General features: G+C 40.2%; 1 protein-coding gene across 1 annotated transcript; it reads left to right on the top strand.

Annotated features, from left to right (window-relative positions):
- The first annotated feature begins 600 nt into the window (after positions 1–600).
- Positions 601–20,058, top strand: OGA (O-GlcNAcase). Its single transcript, XM_035893630.1, has 15 exons — positions 601–660; positions 1,000–1,097; positions 2,297–2,427; positions 3,103–3,274; positions 4,301–4,399; positions 4,585–4,869; positions 5,435–5,593; positions 6,360–6,970; positions 7,370–7,544; positions 11,108–11,193; positions 12,061–12,165; positions 13,742–13,827; positions 14,837–15,029; positions 18,121–18,280; positions 19,043–20,058. Exons 1-15 carry the CDS (start codon positions 632–634, stop codon positions 19,177–19,179), a joined length of 2,526 nt encoding a protein of 841 aa, XP_035749523.1. The 5' UTR covers positions 601–631; the 3' UTR covers positions 19,180–20,058.
- The last annotated feature ends 6 nt before the right edge of the window (positions 20,059–20,064 follow it).

The raw sequence follows: 20,064 nt of genomic DNA, 5'->3' as shown, positions 1-20,064 counted from the left end.
GTTAATTTTATCAGGGAGCCTATAAAACTGAGCAAAAGGAATGAAATCCCAAGCATTTTGTTGACTCGCGCATTTTTTTTAATTATGCATCATCTACTTCAGTTTGTATTTATATATGCTGTGTGTGTATTTAGCGTTCTAATCTGTACCACTGATTAAGCATTTTTGAGATGGTAAATGTTTTCAAGTGTCTTCAGTGTTCACATTACAATCAAATCTATTTTGTAGGTGTCTGGAGTGATAGTTTAATTAGGTTATGACTGTTCAGACTGCTTTTATAGTAATGCTGAGTTGACTTGTCAAGGGCATATGCTCAGGAATACAGTTTGGATTCTGAAAATTAATTGTTTCAGTGGCCAAAATGATAAGACCTTAGATCATAAGAAATTAAATAAGTTATAATTGCATTTTAAATTTGGATCAGTTTAGCTTGTTACACTTGCCTAACGTGGACTAACTAGATTTTTTTTTTTTCCCCCTTTCTGGTTTGGGAAGCTTTTTGATGAATGTAGCAGAAGAGGAAGGAAATGGTGGGTTGTAATATAACGTTTCGTGGAGCGGGCATGATCTAACATCTAACTGGATAACTTTAATCTTGTTTCTTATAGGATTTTATGGAAGACCTTGGGTTATGGAGCAGAGGAAGGAACTTTTTAGAAGGCAAGTCATGCTTCCTCTTACTGCAGCACATTCCATCGCAATATAATCATAATCTTCCACTTAAGCATGAAAAGAATTATTGTTCTAACCTAAAGCAGCTTTTTGTCTACTAGCAATATTATTGCGGGCTCATATTCACCTTTCCATCTTGCCTAAATCAAATTTGTCCAATATCAGTTGTGTGTAAAGTTATTGTGACTTAATAGCATAACACAGTGTTCAATGAAGAAAAAAATAAATTAGATCAAGTAAAAGAATTAGAATTAGATCAAGTAAAACATAGAATTCCTGAATTTTTAGACTATTCTCCCAATGAAAGTTTTTTCCCTGTGTTTATAGACTTCAGAAATGGGGGCTGAATACATACCTGTATGCTCCAAAGGATGACTACAAGCACAGGATGTTCTGGCGAGAAATGTACTCTGTGGAGGAAGCGGGTAATTGCCTTCATTTTCCCTCTGTGTTTTCTATATTTATAGACTTTTGAATGAATTGGTCATTACTACATATGTTTGCATGCGTTTAATCGCAGTAGCCATTTCCAAAGGTGAGTGGAGACCTGCTCTCAATACCCTGCAGATGTATTTAGTGGCACTTTGGTACAAGCATGGATTTATTGCTTTTAACTGTAACTCTACAGATGATTTCTAAAACTGCTTCTAAGGCTTTGTCTTACAAGATTTACTTTTTTCCAGGGAAAGGTTGCTCAGAATTATTCCTCTGGCTCTTGAGCATCTGGGCCATATTCTGAACTGGAAATTATTTGCTTCAGAAAAGAAAAAAAGATTGATAAGGGCGTAGCACGCCCTTTTATGTGATGCATTAAGTGCTTGTCTCAATGAAAAGAGTACCCGTCAGAAAAGCAGCTTCTGACTATTTAGTCAGAATGTAAAAGACCTGTTTAAGCTGGCTTGAGGCTTTTTATCCACCTCTGGCAGTTATGGGATCTACACTGTTTTATTAGCCTGTGGAGGGGATGAGGGGAAAAATGATACTTGCTTGAAATGAAATAATCCTTTTTGGAGGCCACTTTGCAGAAATAGAATCTAAAGGATACTGCAAGATAATTGCCAGTAACAACAAAGATTATTAAATATCCTAAAAATAATTCTCTTTATTGTATGGAAGATTAAATTTGAAATTTGTTTCTTAAAGCAACTACTTCTGCACAGTGATGTTAAAAACGCCCTTTTTCATGTGCCCCAAGCTTCAGTCATACGAGTAGTGTGTGAGTTGGTGTCATGCAGGCTGGTATTACTATACTGAATTGTATCTTGGTATGTGTGACAAAAGTGGAAAAAGTGAGTCAATTCTAGAACTGTTGGTGTGCACTGTAAAAATAGCCTACATCCGCATTTGTCTCACAATGTTGAGATAAGGAGGATTTTTTAAATATTTTAAAAGACTTAAGATGGAAAAAACAATGCAATTACAGTTGTTATATTCCTTTTAGCATAATTTCTGAGAACTCTCCCAAATAATTTGGTGCTCTTTGTGTTTTAAAGAAATTCCAGCAAATTATGATTTTTTTTTTAATTATGGTAGCAGAGGCATATGCATTTTATAATTTACTTATGATGTCTGAGGTTTTTTTTAATTGTCAAATCTTTCTGAAATACTTGAATTTGATTTCCAGAGCAGCTAATGACTCTAATATCAGCTGCACGAGAACATGAAATAGAGTTCATCTATGCAATCTCACCTGGACTTGACATCACTTTCTCCAATCCTAAAGAGGTATCCACATTGAAACGCAAGCTGGACCAGGTAAGTGTGACACAAATGTACCACAGTTGCAGTGCTACTTAATTTGAAAACGTCAGTACCCTGCTCACTGTTGCAGCTTTTCCCTAGTCACTTTAAAGTTTTCAGCACTGGTGTCAGTTTAGATGCCTCTGAAAATTCCAATGGGCGTGTTCAGGTTGCATTGCAGAAGTTGCCAGTCATATCTAGATTAAAAAAAAAAAAGTCTCGCCTTGTATTGGGTTCTGAAGGCTGTTCTTGGGAGCTTGTCTTCAGAGTATTTTAGGGCCTTGAAGCCAAGGTGCATTTCTAAAGCAAGAATACTTATCCACAGTAAACACCTTCAGAGGCAGACCTGACATACACATCTTCTTTGTTCTCCTAATTGTCTTCTCTCTTTTGTCCAAAAGCTATTACAGAGTTAGCTTTTTTCCAGCTGTCTGTCCAGTGAGATCAGCTTTGGATTGTTAAAACTGGAACAGACTGCGGGTCTTTAGAGGTCTAATCTTTGAGAAGAGCAGAGCAGTGGGTCACAGCTAGGCATTCATGGTGAATGGATACCAAGGTCTGTCTTGCCTCCCCTACCTTCTCTCCTCCATTGCTGTAGCTTTTCCTTTTAAAAATTCTACTGTTTGATTTTTAAAAAGAAATAAAAATAACTTTAAAAATAAAACCTTTTGCTCTTGTCTCTTGTGTTAGGTTTCCCAGTTTGGCTGCAGATCTTTTGCGCTGCTGTTCGATGATATCGATCACAACATGTGTGCAGCAGACAAAGAAGTTTTCAGTTCCTTTGCTCATGCTCAAGTCTCGATCACAAATGAAATTTATCAATATCTAGGAGAACCAGACACATTCCTTTTCTGTCCTACAGGTAAAATAAGATGAATCATTTAGTTCAGGCTTACAGGAGGGGCCCTATTATCTTACTGGTTGAAAAGCTGGTTTAATATTTAATCACTGCTTTGAGGAGTATTTTGGGGTGGTTTGAAGAAATTGACTTATAAAGAAAGGTTCAAGTAATTCAGATATATGCAGAGGTTTTTCCAAATCTACCTATCTCTGAAAGGCTTAATGCCAAGCAAAGAAGGCAGCTTGATAGAAGGGTTCAAGAAGTTTGAACTCAAAATTAGGTTAAAGGTAGACTTCTATTTGACTTGTACCAAAATCTTTTCGCTTCTTGATCTGGCTAGCCATTAGTTTCTTAGAATTTTCTTAAAGTAGAGGTACAGCACAGTCTTGTGTTCATCTCTGTCATTGGTACCTGTTTTTGCTAGTCACTGAGTTGCTTTATTTATTTATTAAAAAATAAGATGACTTGCACTTGGGTCCTATCATTGCTTTTTTAAATTGCAAGCTCCATCTAATACCTGTAAGTATATTGTGAAGGGGAGAGAATCACTATGTTCAGCGGTGTGAGCTGTTGCAAGGAAAATTCAATTCAGTAGCAATGTTATAATAATTGTTTATTTGTTTATCCCCTTACACTGTAGTAGTTTGGTTCTGTTGCAGACCTCTATAACTTGAGACACATGTGGGCTGGTTTTGATATTTTTAGGTATTTGCACTTCATAGTCACTCTTAGGGTTTCTAGTTCTCTTGCATTTTGTCTGCTGTAACCTGTCCTTCTATTTATGGACTTAATTAGTTTTTTCCTAATTTTGACATTTGAGCAATTTTAAATAAATACTCTACCTTTCCTTTCTGATCTTTATGCCAAGTGTCATTCATAATATCTTTTTTATTTGTAGTTTAGACTTTTGGGCCTTTCTTGATTAACTTTATAGATGTTTCTCTTTTCAAATAGTAGTATTCTCTCAATGTGTTTGTGGGACAGTTGGGTATGTTGTCACATGTCTGCATCCTTCTACTAACAGTGACGTTCTCTTTTCCTGTACAGAGTACTGTGGAACTTTTTGTTATCCAAATGTTGCCCAGTCGCCGTATTTACGGACTGTAGGAGAAAAGCTGCTCCCTGGAATCGAGGTGTTATGGACAGGTAAAAATTTTCTGGTTTGGGGTTTTTTTGTTGTTGTGTTGTTTGGTTGTGGGTTTTTTTTAATTCGTTGTTGGTGTTAAAAATGACTTCTCCTAAGTCTTTAGTAAAATAAACTGTCCCAATTACTTGGGGGTTGAATCTTCAAATATATGCAAAGCCCTCTGATTATCCTGTTTCCTTCTTAGGTCCGAAAGTTGTATCTAAAGACATTCCAGTGGAGTCCATTGAAGAAGTTTCAAAGATCATCAGGAGAGCACCAGTTATCTGGGATAACATTCATGCTAATGATTACGATCAAAAGAGGCTTTTCCTTGGGCCTTACAAAGGTCGGTCAACTGAGCTCATCCCTCGACTAAAGGGAGTTTTGACCAATCCAAACTGTGAATTTGAAGCCAATTACGTTGCTATTCACACGCTCGCAACCTGGTACAAGTCTAACATGAATGGAGTGAGAAAAGATGTGGTGATGAGTAAGTATGCGTAACTGGTTGCTGGGGTCTGTACTTCACTGTATAAGGCATACCGATTTTTTCAATTCTAGCCTTTCATTACCAACTTTTTCTCTTTAAGATTGCCTACCATTTTCTATCCCATAAGTAAATGGCAGTTGTCTGAAAGATAATGAATGTCTAGGTTGTTTTATTGACTTCCTGGGAATTATCTGTAGTACCTTTTATCAGAGAATTTCTTAGTCTTGAGAGGTATCTGTGGCTGTATAAAAAGCATTCTCAGCAAGAGATTTTAATGCCCAAATTTGACATAAGTTACTCTGGATTTTATTTCATTGGAAAAAGAGAAGCAGTTCAGATCAAAAGAGAAACTCTGAATGCCAGAGTATTTAGTTTTTACATACTGTTTCTGTGTTGACATTTGATGGTGACTGTAGTTTTCCATTTTGTCTAATTAGGATGTAATGCTTTGTCCTTCTTTGTGAAATAAGGCTGTTCGAGAGTTACTGAATGGCTTGTCTAACATAACTTTTTTTTTATTTTAAATGAAACTTGCATGATAACTTTTTAAAACTTGTCTCTGTAGCTGACACTGAAGACAGTACAGTTTCGATCCAGATTAAATTGGAAAATGAGGGGAGCGATGAAGATATTGAAACAGATGTTCTCTACAGCCCACAAATGGCCCTGAAGCTGGCCCTAACGGAATGGTTGCAGGAATTTGGGGTACCTCAGCAATACAGCAGTGAGTCTGATTTGGTATTGCTCAGTGGTTGGTAGAAAAATGGGGTTAAATATTATGTACTTGCATTTAGATTAAAACTATTTTACAGTTCCTGGCAATTTGTGTACCTTTCCGTTGGAGGTGTTTTCCGCCTTACTAATTGGGTAAACCTTAATAAAGAAAGAATAATACTTGGCATTCTGCAGCATACTGGTAGTGCCCTGACTGATCAGCAGGAGCAACCTTGGCATACGATCCTTTGGCACTTACTGGACAGGAAAGAGTCTGGATCTTGCTAGTCCCAGTTGTTAGTGGACTTCCATGGGACCTGAGAAAATAGGAAGAACAGTCTTTTTTTTTTTTGAAGTGGGTGTTAAATTACTGTAAACATTAGTTCTGCCCCAGGAGAATCTGTGTTCTTCCAGTTGTTTTAAGATGGCTTTATTTTCCTGAGTTTCTGTGTACAGAAACCAGCTGGGTTCCTTCCAGCATTGTACACTTTTCTTGTAGCAATGGGAGCTTGGGATCCAAGGTAACGTTTTTTTCAAATGTGGGTTTGAGGTGGTCAGAGTGCCATTCTCTGGTAACTGGTGGTGGAATGGAAGAACCTCTTCTGCACCAGAGTGCAGCTGGGAGGAGTTATCCTTTTGAACTGCTGTAGGGTTTCAGATCTTTCTCATACTCGGCTGCAGCAAAAACATTGGGTGAGGAGTAGTGACTAAGGTGTCATCTTCCTCCATTTTCAACAAATACTGAAAACTCTAAACCTGTTTCTTCTTATTCTTAGGTAGGCAAGTGGCCCACAGTGGTGCTAAAACTACTGTAGGGGATGTAGGGCCTCTGGTGGCACCATCCTCTTTAAATGCAGCAACTGTGGTTACTACAGTTTACCAAGAACCCATCATGAGTCAGGGGGCAGCGCTGAGCAGTGAGTCACCGGCCTTGGTAAAGGAGGAAGAGAAGAAGCAATCTGATGAGGAACCAATGGACATGGTGGTGGAAAAACAAGATGACGCAGACAAGAATGCTAATCAGATACTGACAGATATTGCCGAAGCCAAGATGGCAGAGGAGTTGAAGCCAATGGACACCGATAAGGAGAGCATAGCTGAATCGAAGTCCCCAGAGATGTCTATGCAGGAAGACTCTGGTAGTGACATTGCCCCTATGCAGACTGATGAGCAAATTAACAAAGAACAGTTTGTGCCCGGGCCAAATGAAAAGCCTCTCTACACAGTAGAACCAGTGACTCTAGAGGACTTGCAGCTTCTTGCCGACTTGTTTTACCTTCCGTATGAACATGGGCCCAAAGGCGCACAGATGCTGAGAGAATTCCAGTGGCTCAGAGCAAATAGCAGTGTTGTCAGTGTTAATTGCAAAGGAAAGGATGCTGAAAAAGTGAGTGTGAATCTTGTTTCTCTCCTTTTAAATCAAAATCCTGAGCAATGTTATCTGTCATCTGAAATAGAGACTCATGTTCCACTTCCTAGAACCTTGAAGGGTAGTGTATAACTCACCACAGGCACAGTAACTTCCGTTCCTCCAGTGAAATCGACTGTTTTAAGCCCTGTATGCTGTGTAGCTATGGAGGCCATCTGGTGTCTGCATTTGACCAGTGATCCCCATACTGGCCTCACTTCTGACAGCCATAGAGAATACCCGTGAGTCATGTGTGGTGTGGTAGCCTGTGCTGGTAAAATGAAGTAATGAATTGTATAGTATTCTTCCATATTTAGAGTACCTCTCCTCCCTAGAAGGCTGTGTTTGATCTTGTGGATCTTTTGCCTCCATTCATAGATAGAAGAATGGCGTAACCGAGCAGCCAAGTTTGAAGAGATGTGCAGCTTGGTGATGGGGATGTTCACTCGTCTGTCCAATTGTGCCAACAGGACAATCCTTTATGACATGTACTCCTACGTCTGGGATATCAAGAGTATAATGTCAATGGTGAAATCTTTTGTGCAGTGGTTAGGTAGGTGCATTGGGAGCCATCATAATCCCAGCTAGTGTATTTTTTTTTTTTTGTTTTTAATTAGCCCACGGGGAAAACAAAGTATTAGGCAAATGTGTTTTCTTGGACATGGGGTCCATTTTGACCCTGTTTTAAAGGTTTTCCTGTCTCGCTATTTGAAGCAATGCTTGCTGTGAATTTGCTTTGGTATTGTAAGTGAAGTCTGCTGGATGCTTAAGATTGGAGACCTTGATTTTCTTCTTGGGCTAATGAAACTTGAATCTCATCTGACACGTAAGTGTTGACTTTACCTTACTCTTGACTGAATGCACACTGGACTATGCCATGTAACTCCTTGGATACCCTGGTGTATGATTGGAAATGACACTACGAAATGTGACCACATCAGCCATCTGCTGCTTGCTCTGTCTTGATAACATTGCTGTCTTCAACAGAACAATTGCAGAAGCGACCTTTCAGTGGGCCTGGCCAAGAGGAAGCCGATCCTCCCAGCCCTGTGCGCATGCGAGCTTTATAAGGCTATTCTGGTGCAAAATAATTCCCTATAAACACTTTCCAAATTGCTGATTTTTTTTTTTTTTTTTTGCAATGGGTGGAAATTGTGGAGCTCTCTAGACAAAATTAGTCTGAGACTTAAACTGATCTTGAAACAGTTTTTTCCTTTTTTTTTTTTTTCCTTTTTTTAATGTGTGGCTTTTTGGTTTTGTTTGGTTGTGTGTTGTTTTGTTTTTGTTTTTTTTTTCTCTGAAGGATTTTTGGGGGATCCTGAGTTGGCAGATAGCACCAGCATGGCCTGGGTAATTCTAGTGACCTCATTTCACTTTCAGGTTTCAATCCAACTGTAAGGAATATGCTGTGGACTTGCTTGACATACACAGCAGGCAGCAAAGCTGATGGTTTCACGTCACACTTTTTGTAGCTGTCACAAACCTCACAGTGGTTAACCATTACACAACCTTGGTCTAATCTTAGTGTTTGGATTGTCTTTAAATGATATTCTTAAACACTGGCAGGTTTAAGCAGGGACAGAAAAGACCTGTTAAGTCCTCAAGTCAGTCCGTGCTCAGCAGCTTCTTGTGTTCTGTGCTTATTAAATATCTGATCCCTGTATGTACGGTTGATAAAGAAGAAGAGCTTTTAAGACTGCCTTCTGCAAAGTACAGAGAAGAAAACTAGCTTGGGAGGAAAACTCGGCAGCATTGTAGTATGTTAACATCGCTGCCTAATGCTGTGTAAAAGTTTTAGTTTGTGCATTTTTAAGACCAGTGTGACACAACTCCCCCAACTTCTACTATTCTTGCTGTATGTTGATCTTTAGCTAGAAGGAATGCTTTCTTTTTGATAACTTAATCTGTTTAAAACTCTAAGCAAAAGCTCTATAAAGAGAATGGTGATTCTTGTGATCTCTGAACATTGAGGGCCCAACTTAAGACTGCATTTCAGAGTTAGCAAACTACCTACTGATTACAGCTGAAATTGTCTTCAGTTTTCAATGTCCCTGTAAAGTTGGGTTCAAGTCTTTAAATGCATCAAATATTTGGAATAGTTCACATTAGAAGCCAATTCTGTAAATGCTAGCTCTGTTAACTTTGGCACTGTTCTTTCCCAGTACTCAAACTGGTATTAGATAGTTGAAAAAAGAATTTTAAGAGTTTTTCACATGTACAGTTTAATACTCTCATGCTAACAGTGCTTCTGTGAGAGGGGATGCTTTTGTCTTCAGCTTGCATTTTGTCACTAGTGTAAATACATATAAAGCAAAGGTCTTTGCTAAAATACATCATGTTAAGCTAAGTACGTTACAAATCCAAACAAATTAGTTTTCACAACGGTGTGCTCAATGGTCCACTGAATGTTCACTTTCTTCACGTCTCCTCCCAAGTCCAGCTAGCATTCAGTCCCTTAAATTAGTGTGGCTGTACAGTACTATGGATTACTAATGACTTCTATTGTCTTCTTCCCCATTGTGTACAGATGGGAGAATCCTCAGCACAAGTTTCTACTGCTATTGGATGGACAGCGCCAGATGTTCACAGCGCGTCGTCATTAATTAATTAAAATGGAAAGGTTTTGTCTGTGAGGCAGCTCAGATAGATTAGATGTGCAATAGGCATGAACTGAAGTCACATTTGCGCAGCGACTAAGGCATTAACTATGTTTTTCATTTATACAGCTCTTCATTCACGCAGCTCTTTACTGTAATAATTGGAAGTGCTAGTTAAGTTGTAGTCTCAAAGGACAGACAGATACTGTCTTCCAAGTTATTGGCTAAACCTCCTTGTGAAGCGTAACTTTCTTAGAATTCTAAAATGTGGGAGTAAACCAAATTCTGATGCTTGGATTGCTTCTGAAATTTACTATACTTAGTTTGTACTTAACATATATTCCTAAACTCTCATGAATGTCAAACTTGGCACACTTTGGGACTCTCTGACTAGCACAACATACTTGTCTGTACTGATCTGAGACTGTTACTTGAACAGGAGGTAGATTGCTGTCCACAAAAGGAAAAGAATATTTGCGCTGCTCATCTTGTCAGAAAACTAGGCGGGTAACTGAAATCTCCACTCCAGATACCACGCCTTCTTTCTTTTTTTTTTTTTTTTTTTTTTTTTCTCCCCCCCTCTTCTTCTCTCCAGAGGTGTCATTTACGTTAGTAGTTGGAGGCTGTGGTGCCTTGCTGGCAGAAGAGTATTAGAAGTCAAACAGCTAATGGAATTTTCTGTTCTAAAGCAAGCATAAACTAAAGCTGAGCACTTCAGCGGCCCTGCTGTGGCTGGTTGATCAGCAGGGACCCCGGTGCATCTGATGTGCTTGAGGAGGAGAAAAATCAAGATGTTAAAAAGCAAAGCTAGTATTATCTGTGGCCAGGAGGGTGTACTAGTTAAATTGTGAATTAATTCCAGTTAAAGCTACTTAGCTTTTTAATGTGCCAGCAGCATTGTGAAGGTACAGCATGGCTTATGTAAATCTGCATAGTCTCTTGCAAGAATACAGTTTCATACAACTGTCCTGGCTGCCTGAGCTGTTCCAGACTGTTTGCATATATTGCCAGTCCTAGTTTTCTGACAAGATTAGAAACAATCATTACTACAATGTGACTTCAGAAAGGTCCATTTCTTTTCAAGGGGCTGTGATAATGGCGTTTGTTTGATCAAAAATTAACAGTAACAGCTGTTGAGCCATGTAGCTTCCAAGATGTCATCTTACCAGAGATGAAATGGATGTTTCTGCTACAAACATACAAAAAAGGAATGTACAAAGTGTCTGGGAAGTTTACGTAATTGTGCATGGCACCATTCTGTGCCGTCTGGTCTGGAATGAGGTGTGTCACCTCATTTCGACTAGTCTGTTACAGGTAATCAGAAAATTGGAATATCACAATTAGTGCGCAAGCACAAAATCTTTATAAAGCATACATTATTACAGCCTCCCCCCAAGCCCTGGATTCTAGCTCAGTTAGAGAGCTTTTTCCACAAGTGTGTGTTAGCTTTTTGGACATGTTAGACACCCAGGAAATCCCCCTTCTCGTAACATTCTCCGCTTGGATCTGATCTCAACAGGGTGTCGTAGTCAATCTTCAGCACAGTTCTTAAGTGGAGACCAAGAACCCTGGGCCTTTAGAGGTGGTCTAGCAGGAGAGTTCCAGGTATCAATATGACTTCACAACTGAATGACATTTTCTTTGTTTTATGAGAAACCTTTTGTTGCACATCAGAGGTCTGGAAGGATTGGTCTGCCGAAGGCTTTCTGGTCCAAAGCCCATTAGCCTTACAGCTTGGTTTAAAATAATTTTCCTCCCCTTTCTACAGTAATTTCTCAAGGAGATGCTGCCTGTCCCACGCGCATGCGAAGCGCAGCGGCTTTAGTTGTACATTTCACATTGTTTCTTTGCAGGTCGCACAGCATTTTTATCTGCGCCCGCAATTGCACAATGCGCGCATGCTTGTCTGCCGACGGGAATTCCATGAGCAAAAGGCATAGTCATCCAAATTGTGGTTCCTCTCCAAATAAAGCTGTAATGCGCTTTGTTGCAAAGATTTCAATTGGCAAATATTCTTAAATTGCTGTTTATACCATGTTCAAATTTGTTCATGGATTTTTCAGGCGCTATACTTTTCCCCCCTCACAGGTGCTCTGCGCGCAGCAAATTGAATCAGCGCATTGCTTTTGGGATAAAGCGTCTCCTCTGGCCAGTTAACCCTCTTCAGACCAAACCTTTCCTCCTGACATTCTATGTTCTTATACAGAGACAGTGTAGATATGATTGGTAAAAAGTATTTTAAAGCAGATAAGATTAACAGACTCTTAATGTGCTGTTTCAATTGCATATTTTAAAACACCAATTGGATATTTTCTATTCAAATAAGGTCTTTGCATTTGTAAAGCATACCAACCCCACCTTCTTCTGGGGTGCCTGCAAGTAGCAAATATTAATTTGGGAGTCTGCAGTGCACACCCAAGAGCAATGGGTTTTGTTGTTCATACAGTCATATTAAGTATTTTGTTTTCACAGCGCTTGCTGCCTATTGATGGGGCAAATGACCTCTTTTTTCAACCACCTCCATTAACACCCACTTCCAAAGTGTACACCATACGACCCTACTTCCCTAAAGATGAGGTAACTGCTTCTGACGCTTGTCACTGTTGTTGTTAGCGATGTGTTTCCTTTTGTGGCAACACTGGTTACTGCCGAATCCCTTCATCCCCTAATGAAACAGATGTCCTGGTATCTTGCACAAGGCACGAATGCAGGCTTGCAGGAAAGCTGAGGTTAAGTGACTTGCTTGTGGTTCAACAACCGGCTGTGCAACAGTACGTGTACACCCACATCTTGATTCCCAGTCTCCCACCCCACCACCTTTATAAAATCGGTGGGTGCCTTCCCTATTTCTGAAAGACAAGTCAAAGTTGTTAGCGGCTGGTAGAGCAGTTCTTGCAGCGGGGATGTGTGCAATGGATTAACCTTGGGCTGGGTGTGTATGCCTGTTCACTCAGTAATTATTGTGGTAACTGCTGGTATTCTCAGAGCGATATAGACAGACTGTTGATGTCGCGTCTCAAAAATGTAGCTGCAAAATGTGATAATACTTCAGCCATTCTTAGGATTTTAGTTACAGCTGTAAACTTTTGGGTCTGTTTTTGAAAGAATTGCTGTCAAATCTGTTTTGGAGTGTTTGATACTTTGAAACCAGGAATTTTGTAGTCATTGTTATTGATTAGAGCTTTCTCCGCTGACCAGATCTGTAGTGTAGTTTCATTCCTATTAGCTCAGCAAGAATACTTGAAACTAATGTATCAACCGACACTTAGCACTCTTTATGGCTGCAGTTTAAGCAATGTAAGGATTAATGTAGCTTGAGCTTTGCATTTGTAGCCAGATTGAGATGAAACAAGTTTCCTTTGAAACATAACTATTTAGGTTGAGTTTGCAGCAGCTCAAATGAATCCTGACTTTGAAGCCAGTCAGACAGGCAGGGCATGTCCTTTACCTGCTGGTTTTTAGGCTCTGTCCTGTGCTGTTCTCAGGGGCAGTAAAGCAGCCTTCCCCATACCTTAGTGCAGGACTGTACCCAAGCTGTTCTGTTCCTTTGTAGGCAATGGACTCGATATTTCTAAGCCACCTAAACAATCAGTGATGCATGTAAACACGCAGTCATAAAGAATTTCTTCTGAGGAGGAGTTCCCTTTTCGTGAAAGGAGGCTGGAGACATGCCAAATGCAAAGCCTTTTTGTTGAAAACTGACTGATACAAGTTTACTCTAAAAGATACTCAGCTGAAAGGATTTTAACATGCAGAAAGTCAGGGTGTGTCTGTCCTTCACCGTGGTGAACTTGTGGCACGTGAACATTGGTGGGTTTGAAAAGGGACTTCGTAGCAAGGGTGTTGATCTTCACTGAGCATTTGGTAACTAACCCTTGGGATTACTCTTGTGCGTTACAACCTGCAGGAGGTTGGCTTCCAGCCTTTCCTTCCCAGCCATTCAATGTAACCACAGTGTTTTTGACAGGCAACTTTCAAAGTTACTTTTGGGGGAGGGGGAAGATAGATCTTTTCTCATAGCTGGGTACTCTTGTTCTGTGTAACTTAAATGCCTGTCAGTTCTAACTGGAGCTGTTAATGAAATCTCCTAAAACAAAGCTGTTAGCTTTCGAATTCAATCGATGACTTGACATCATCTCTTCTCTCCTCTTAGGCATCTGTGTATAAGATCTGCAGAGAAATGTATGCTGATGGAGCTGATCAACCCTTCCATAGTTTACCAGATTTAATTGGAGACAAGTATGTATTAGGAATTAATTGACCTACAGAGATGGTTCTGAAAGGATGAAGTCCTGACACTGTATTTAATTTTATTTTTTTTAAAGTGTATGTGTGTGTGTATAAAGAATGCAAAGAGTATTTGTTTTTAAAAAAAAAAAAAAAGTAAAAAAGAAATCTGCCCTCTGCAGGCCTCGAGAAATTGAGGATTTGGTTTCTTAAAGATACCACTGACAGTTATGTCTCAGTTTATGCTCTGGTCACCTGTTGTGAGTTGTTAAGAGAAAAGGTATAGCTGAAACCTCTGTGTTATGAAGCCTGTGCATCATAGTATCCTATTATTTCAGATTTTGTGAAGGTACTGTGAGTGTCCATAGTCTGTAGCTACTCTCTGGTATTTTTTTCTAACCTAGTATAGTTCTTCAGATAATTGAAGTTTTTTGAGGACCAGTCTCCCAGCCAACTGCCTTGAGGTTTTTTGTGAAATACCTGTTATAGATTGCATGTACCAACTTTTAAAAAGAATAAGCAATGACAAGCGAGATGATGTTAAAAAAAAGGCATTAAATGTGAGCTGTAAAATGAGCTGCTTTAAGTAGTTTTTTTATGTCTCGAGTGTTTAATTTAGATAGAACTTTGTAATAGAGGCTGCTCTGTGAGTGACAGGAAGGTACTTAAGAAAGGATGTGTGACTGGTATCAACAAATACCCAAAAGAGAGGATGGGAGAAAAGGAGATAATGGCAGCAGAGAAACAGAGGGCAAAAGGTGAAGGAGGTTTCTGCTTCTGGTGAGTCAGAAGAGCAGCCTGTATGGAATTCAGTTGGGGGTTCCTGAGGTGCAGATGTTGCTCACAGCAGAGTTTTGACAGTTGATCAGTCTGTTAATTAATGCTTTGTAGGAACTAATTCCGTGACTAGGGGACTCTGTCCATTCTTTGGTTGACCCTGGAGTCTCCTCCAGAGTACCTGAAGAGCACACTTGGTCCAAGTGACCTTCTTTTGACTGCATTTGCACACTTCTTTCTGCAGGTTAGTAGGAGGTCTGCTCACCCTCAGCTTGGATTACTGCTTCGTCTTAGAAGATGAGGATGGCATATGCGGCTATGCTTTGGGAACAGTTGATGTGACTCCGTTCATTAAAAAATGCAAAATGTCTTGGATCCCTTTCATGCAAGAAAAATATACTAAACCAAATAGTGACAAGGAGCTGTCTGAGGCTGAGGTTGGTATAACCCACGAGGTCAGAACTGTGTGCTGAATTCTTTATTTCCAAAGACAGTCTTTGTTTTTCTTTTGTGTTTTGAGCTTCCATGTAATTCAAGTTTCATACCTTTCTGAAGTCTTTGATGAGCGTGGTGTGTGACATCTTAAAAGGCAACAGTAAAATTATTCGCTGCCAGGCAGATACAGCTGTGTGTTGTAATACACCCATGAGGTGTACTTCAGTAGTAATCAATACAGTTAATGTAAGCCACCTTAATCTAGAGGAAATTACATTTTGAAAAGAAAGGATTGCTTCTGCTCTGTTCTCCTGCAAAATGAGATATTAGTTTCTGCATGCTCCGGGTGAGGCTGGCCCCTGATAGTCACATCAGTTTAAGTATGGAAAACAAATTAAAGAGCACTTGGTTTGGGTGTTAAAATGTGTGAGCTATTTGTGGAGTCTGACAGCTGTAAACCGTGCAAAATGACATCTCACCTTAGCAAGTGCTAAAAATCAGTATCTTGAATTGTTTGTGGAAGAAATTAGAAAAACAATGTCACCGAACAGTCAGAAAAAGTGAAAAATTCTGACTGATGCATTCTTGTCAAGGGAAGAAATGTGTTCAATACTGAGGTGCCCATCCACACCTGCATGTGGAAGGAGGTGTGGCACAGCTGTAGCAGTTAGGTCCAGAAACACTACTGCTTAGCCTTTTTCTTCCCCTCAAGAGGGAAGAAATACTTTCCGGAAAGTATTCTCCAACAAATTGTCTGAATACAAAGGCTAGTGTCAGACTGGGGGGCTGCCTAAGGGAATCCCCAGCTGGTAAGGGCAGGGCGAAAATGGCGTATATGGCAATGTGCTCTTGCTTTATTTGAGTAGGACTTAGACAAAATCATAAAGGCAGTCATGGTTCTGAGAGCATGGGCCTTCCTACAAGCAAAGCAAAGCTTCCTGGAAATTGAACGAAATGTTATCACCCTGTTGTGAAAATGGCCACTACTTATAGGCATGTTTGATGGGAGAAAAGTGAGGTATGTTGTAAAAAAAAAAACAAAAAACAAACCAACAAAAAAAACCCAAAACAAACCAAACCCAAAAAAAAGCCAAACCCAAAAACCAACCCAACCTTCCCCAGCCTTGCAGCAAATATTAGTGTTCTGGGGTAGGTGTGCCTAGAAGGTATCTTAATAGCTCCGCAATTACTATTGAAGTGGAGCTAATTCTGCAGTCCATAGGTTTTGTGACTTGATTCTTTACACTTGCACAGTGCTGTGCTTTCAACTGTATATAGGTAAATTCAGATTTTGAAGCAAAGCTAATGCATATAAAGATACCAGGAACTAAGCATGGCAAAGCTGTAGTAGGTACTCTAAGGGAGAAGGGGCCTTGATTTCCAGAAGTTTAAAGCCAAATTTCAGAGAGAAAGCAGGAGGTATCTTGTGCTGATAAACTAGCTTTTCCACTGAGATGTTTAAGAACATTTTTTGCTGTTGGTACATTACCCAGGATTCCCGCTGCTGGTACAGTATCCTAGAAAAAGTGTGTTTCTTGAGACTGTAGTCTTGAGGGATGCTCCCAGGAGTACAGAGGAGCTCTTTGTTCTTGAGATAAATGCTGTGGGATTTATCTATTTAGCCTTTTGACACCATTACAGACTTCTTACCTCTTGATAATGTCTCTGCTTTTGTTTGAAAAGCTCCCTTTCTGTACTTTTTAGATCACTTGATTCAAATTGATGACTTCAACACAGTTCAGTTGTTCTCTAGTTTACTTAAATACATCTTGAACCCCAAATTTCATGGGATAAATAAAATGTTTTGTTTTACAAAAGAAAAATCCAATCCTCTCACTTGTCATACTGTTGTGAGCTTGTCTTGCAGTTTTGTCTAGGTTCCCGTCAGGAAAGCTTATCTGGTATCTGCTTTTCCTGAGATTAGTTATTATTGATCACCGAAGATGAACGCGTCATCTCTCTAACTGCTTCGTAGCCCCACATGTACTCTACTCCTTGATAACCTGTTTTACCTCTTGTAGCACTTCTGTGGTTGGGAGAAACAATTATCACCTTTGCCTTGGTGCTTGCAGGCAGTGTGGCTGGCTTTGACTGCTTTCTGTGGGGTTGTGCCTGTTAGAGCTGTGACAAAGAAAAGCCCAGAGGAGCAGGCATGGCTCTGAACCTGAAGTAGCTCAGCAAGTTTGAAGTAGTAATTCTGAACAGAGACTCTCCCTGCAAGAGCTTGGGAAATGGCACTTTACAGATTTGAGGGGATTGCATTTAAACTTGACCTGGAAAAAAAAAAAGTGGGGGTTGCTAATAATACAGTTCCTTGTGTGATGAATTCGTCATTTGGGTTGTTAAGAGAGTTATATAAGAAATGAAATTAGGTGGCTTGTTTACTTGAGCCAGTGCTCCCTAAAGGTTTTAAAATTCAGTAACCAGCAGGGGGAATGACTTGAGTGTATTTCAGATTTGGTTTTGTCTACTTCTGTGTTACCACACTTGATTGTTCCGTTTCTGTGAATTGCATGGAGTTAGCATCTGATGTCACATTCCCAAAGACCTTCCTGGGTGATGGCAATAGTCTTTAGTGATCAACAACATCCTTGAGTGATCAACAAGAGACAAGATAGAGACGAGCTAGAGACAAATTTGCCTTTGTTGGGGCAAGTAGTCTTAAGATAATTGCATGGACATGAGAGATGTTTCCAGGCTGCTGTGAACCAAAGAATACGTGTGGCAGGTTAGGGTACTTAGAGCTAAAACTGCCCCTGTAAAATGTAAAAAGAAGGGAAATCTGCGCACAAGCTGTTGGTCACGGGTTGGCTTACGGTTTTTCTCACTTGAAGCGTGGGTCACTGAGAAGCCACACAAGGAGTCTTGCATTCCTCCTTTGGCAGTCTTGAGAAACTTCTGTAGCCTGCCTCTTTATCTGGAGGACAGAGAGCAATTTGGCAGGTAAGGAACAAAGTGGCCATCAGAGGTGTAGTTGAAAAGTGAGCAGATTTGGAGCTATAGTCTGTGAGCAAAGCAGGCTCCCTCAATAAAGATGGATGAAAATGAAAAGCTGGGTAATGTTGAAGTGTCTGTTTCCCATATTCTTTCCAGAAAATAATGCTAAGCTTCCATGAAGAGCAGGAAGTATTGCCAGAATCATTCCTTGCCAACTTCCCATCATTGATAAAGATTGATATCCACAAAAAAGTGACAGATCCAAGCGTGGCCAAAAGCATGATGGCCTGCCTGCTCTCTTCTCTAAAGGCTAATGGTAAGCTGCTCACGCTCAAAATTCTTTGTTTCCTAACTACATGTTAGTTCTAGGATGCAAGGCAAGCTTGGGATGGTTATATTAACGTACTGTTTGCCTGTCAGCCTGAGATACTCGATTCCTGCTTTTTTTGTAAATAATGATAAATGCTTTGGGATAGCTAACTTCTGCCCCCGTCTTCAGGAAAAGGTAGGTTTTCACTTCAGCCATTATCCTGCAAATTAGAAAATAGGAAGAACTGAGGGAGCAATTTGGCAATAAGAGCACACATTTTTACATCTCGAACAACACACAAATGCTTATATTTCCCCTGCTGGCATTGGTAACGATGCTTTTTCTTATGTATGACAGTGTGCACTGGTGGGTAATTACCAAAACCTTCAATATGGGGAAGTACTTGGCTGTCTGCCTTACTGCGCACCTGAGGTTCACAGTTCCTTTGCGCAATTTGGTGCCCTCTTCTAGTGGTATTTTCTGAGCCAATGTCAGTTTCAGGATGCTTTTATGCAAAATAAAAGGTGTGCAGAGGGTTTGTTCACACTGACGAGACATCTGCAGTGTGCACTCCCTTTAGGGGATGGTCAGCTATGTTGCCATAAATCTGGTCTCTTTTGGGTACTGTGCTCCATCTGGAATTGGAGCAGTGATTTCATTGGGTTTAAATCTTAAAATAGGTGGGAACTCTAGTAATATTTGATGCCTGTGCTTTTTACATAGCTCTTCTCCTACAGTGTTTTGTTTCTTTCTTTCTTCCTTCTTCAGGCTCCCGTGGGGCTTTTTGTGAAGTGAGACCAGATGATAAAAGAATCCTGGAATTTTACAGCAAGCTGGGTTGTTTTGAAATTGCTAAAATGGAAGGATTTCCAAAGGATGTTGTTATCCTCGGAAGAAGCCTGTGAAGTGCTTGACAGCAAACTGTTCCAGTACTGTAGTCCCTTAACAGCTGGGCAGGTAGTGGTGGGGATCTTCATATGGTCTAGCTGCACAAAGCCAGCGATAAGCCAGCTTGGTAGAAGGGGCTATGCGAAAATCACCCATCACACACATTCAGACTGTAATTTGTTGGAAGAGGATAATGCTGCTGAAAACACTGTTTTAACAAAGAGAAACCTTGTCCTCTCCTGGTCCTGTGTGAAGTGCCAAGGAATCTTGCATGGGCTATAGCTTCTCGGAGGAATCCCTCTCAGTCGGTGCCGGGGTTGATGACAGCCCTCTGCATTCACCTGTCAACAGGAAAGTGGTCTCTGGCAGAAGTACCTGCGCAGACGCAGGTTTTTTCTCTGTCGTAGAGCAGGATGTGCAACTGGAAGTTGCAGAAATGAGAGGGATTGCTTGTGTCAATCAGCAAATTTAAAGATAAGTAGCTACAGTTCTATTTTTTACTATCTTTATGCTTGTTGATAAAGCAATGACCCGTTGTCACTTCTAATGACCATTGGTTCAAGCTTTTTGCTTTGTTAGGGACAAATGTGCAGTGGTCTGTGGCAGAAGTCACTTAATGACAAACTTGTAAATTTCAGTGTATATAAACCTAGCCCTATGCTGACTAACTTTTTGTTTACCAGTTTTTGTAACTTTTTCTTTGGAAAAGTGAAATGGTATAGGTCCAAGATGGCACTTTTGAATAACCTAAAACCACAACGGAGAACGAATCTGTCCTCAGCACTGACCTTTCTTACTGCGCCTCGTATCCAGGGCTAGAAGCTGACCATCTTGGGTAAGGGGAGCGGATCCCAACGATCCTCCAGGCGGCAGTCTGTCGCTGCTGAGGTTATCCTCATTCT

The sequence above is a fragment of the Egretta garzetta genome, unplaced genomic scaffold (genome assembly GCF_000687185.1).
Source record: "Egretta garzetta isolate BGI_Z169 unplaced genomic scaffold, ASM68718v1 scaffold135, whole genome shotgun sequence".
NCBI classification, from domain to species: Eukaryota; Metazoa; Chordata; class Aves; order Pelecaniformes; family Ardeidae; genus Egretta; species Egretta garzetta.
Note: the sequence above shows the minus strand (reverse complement) of the source record. Positions and strands in the feature narration are given on the sequence as shown.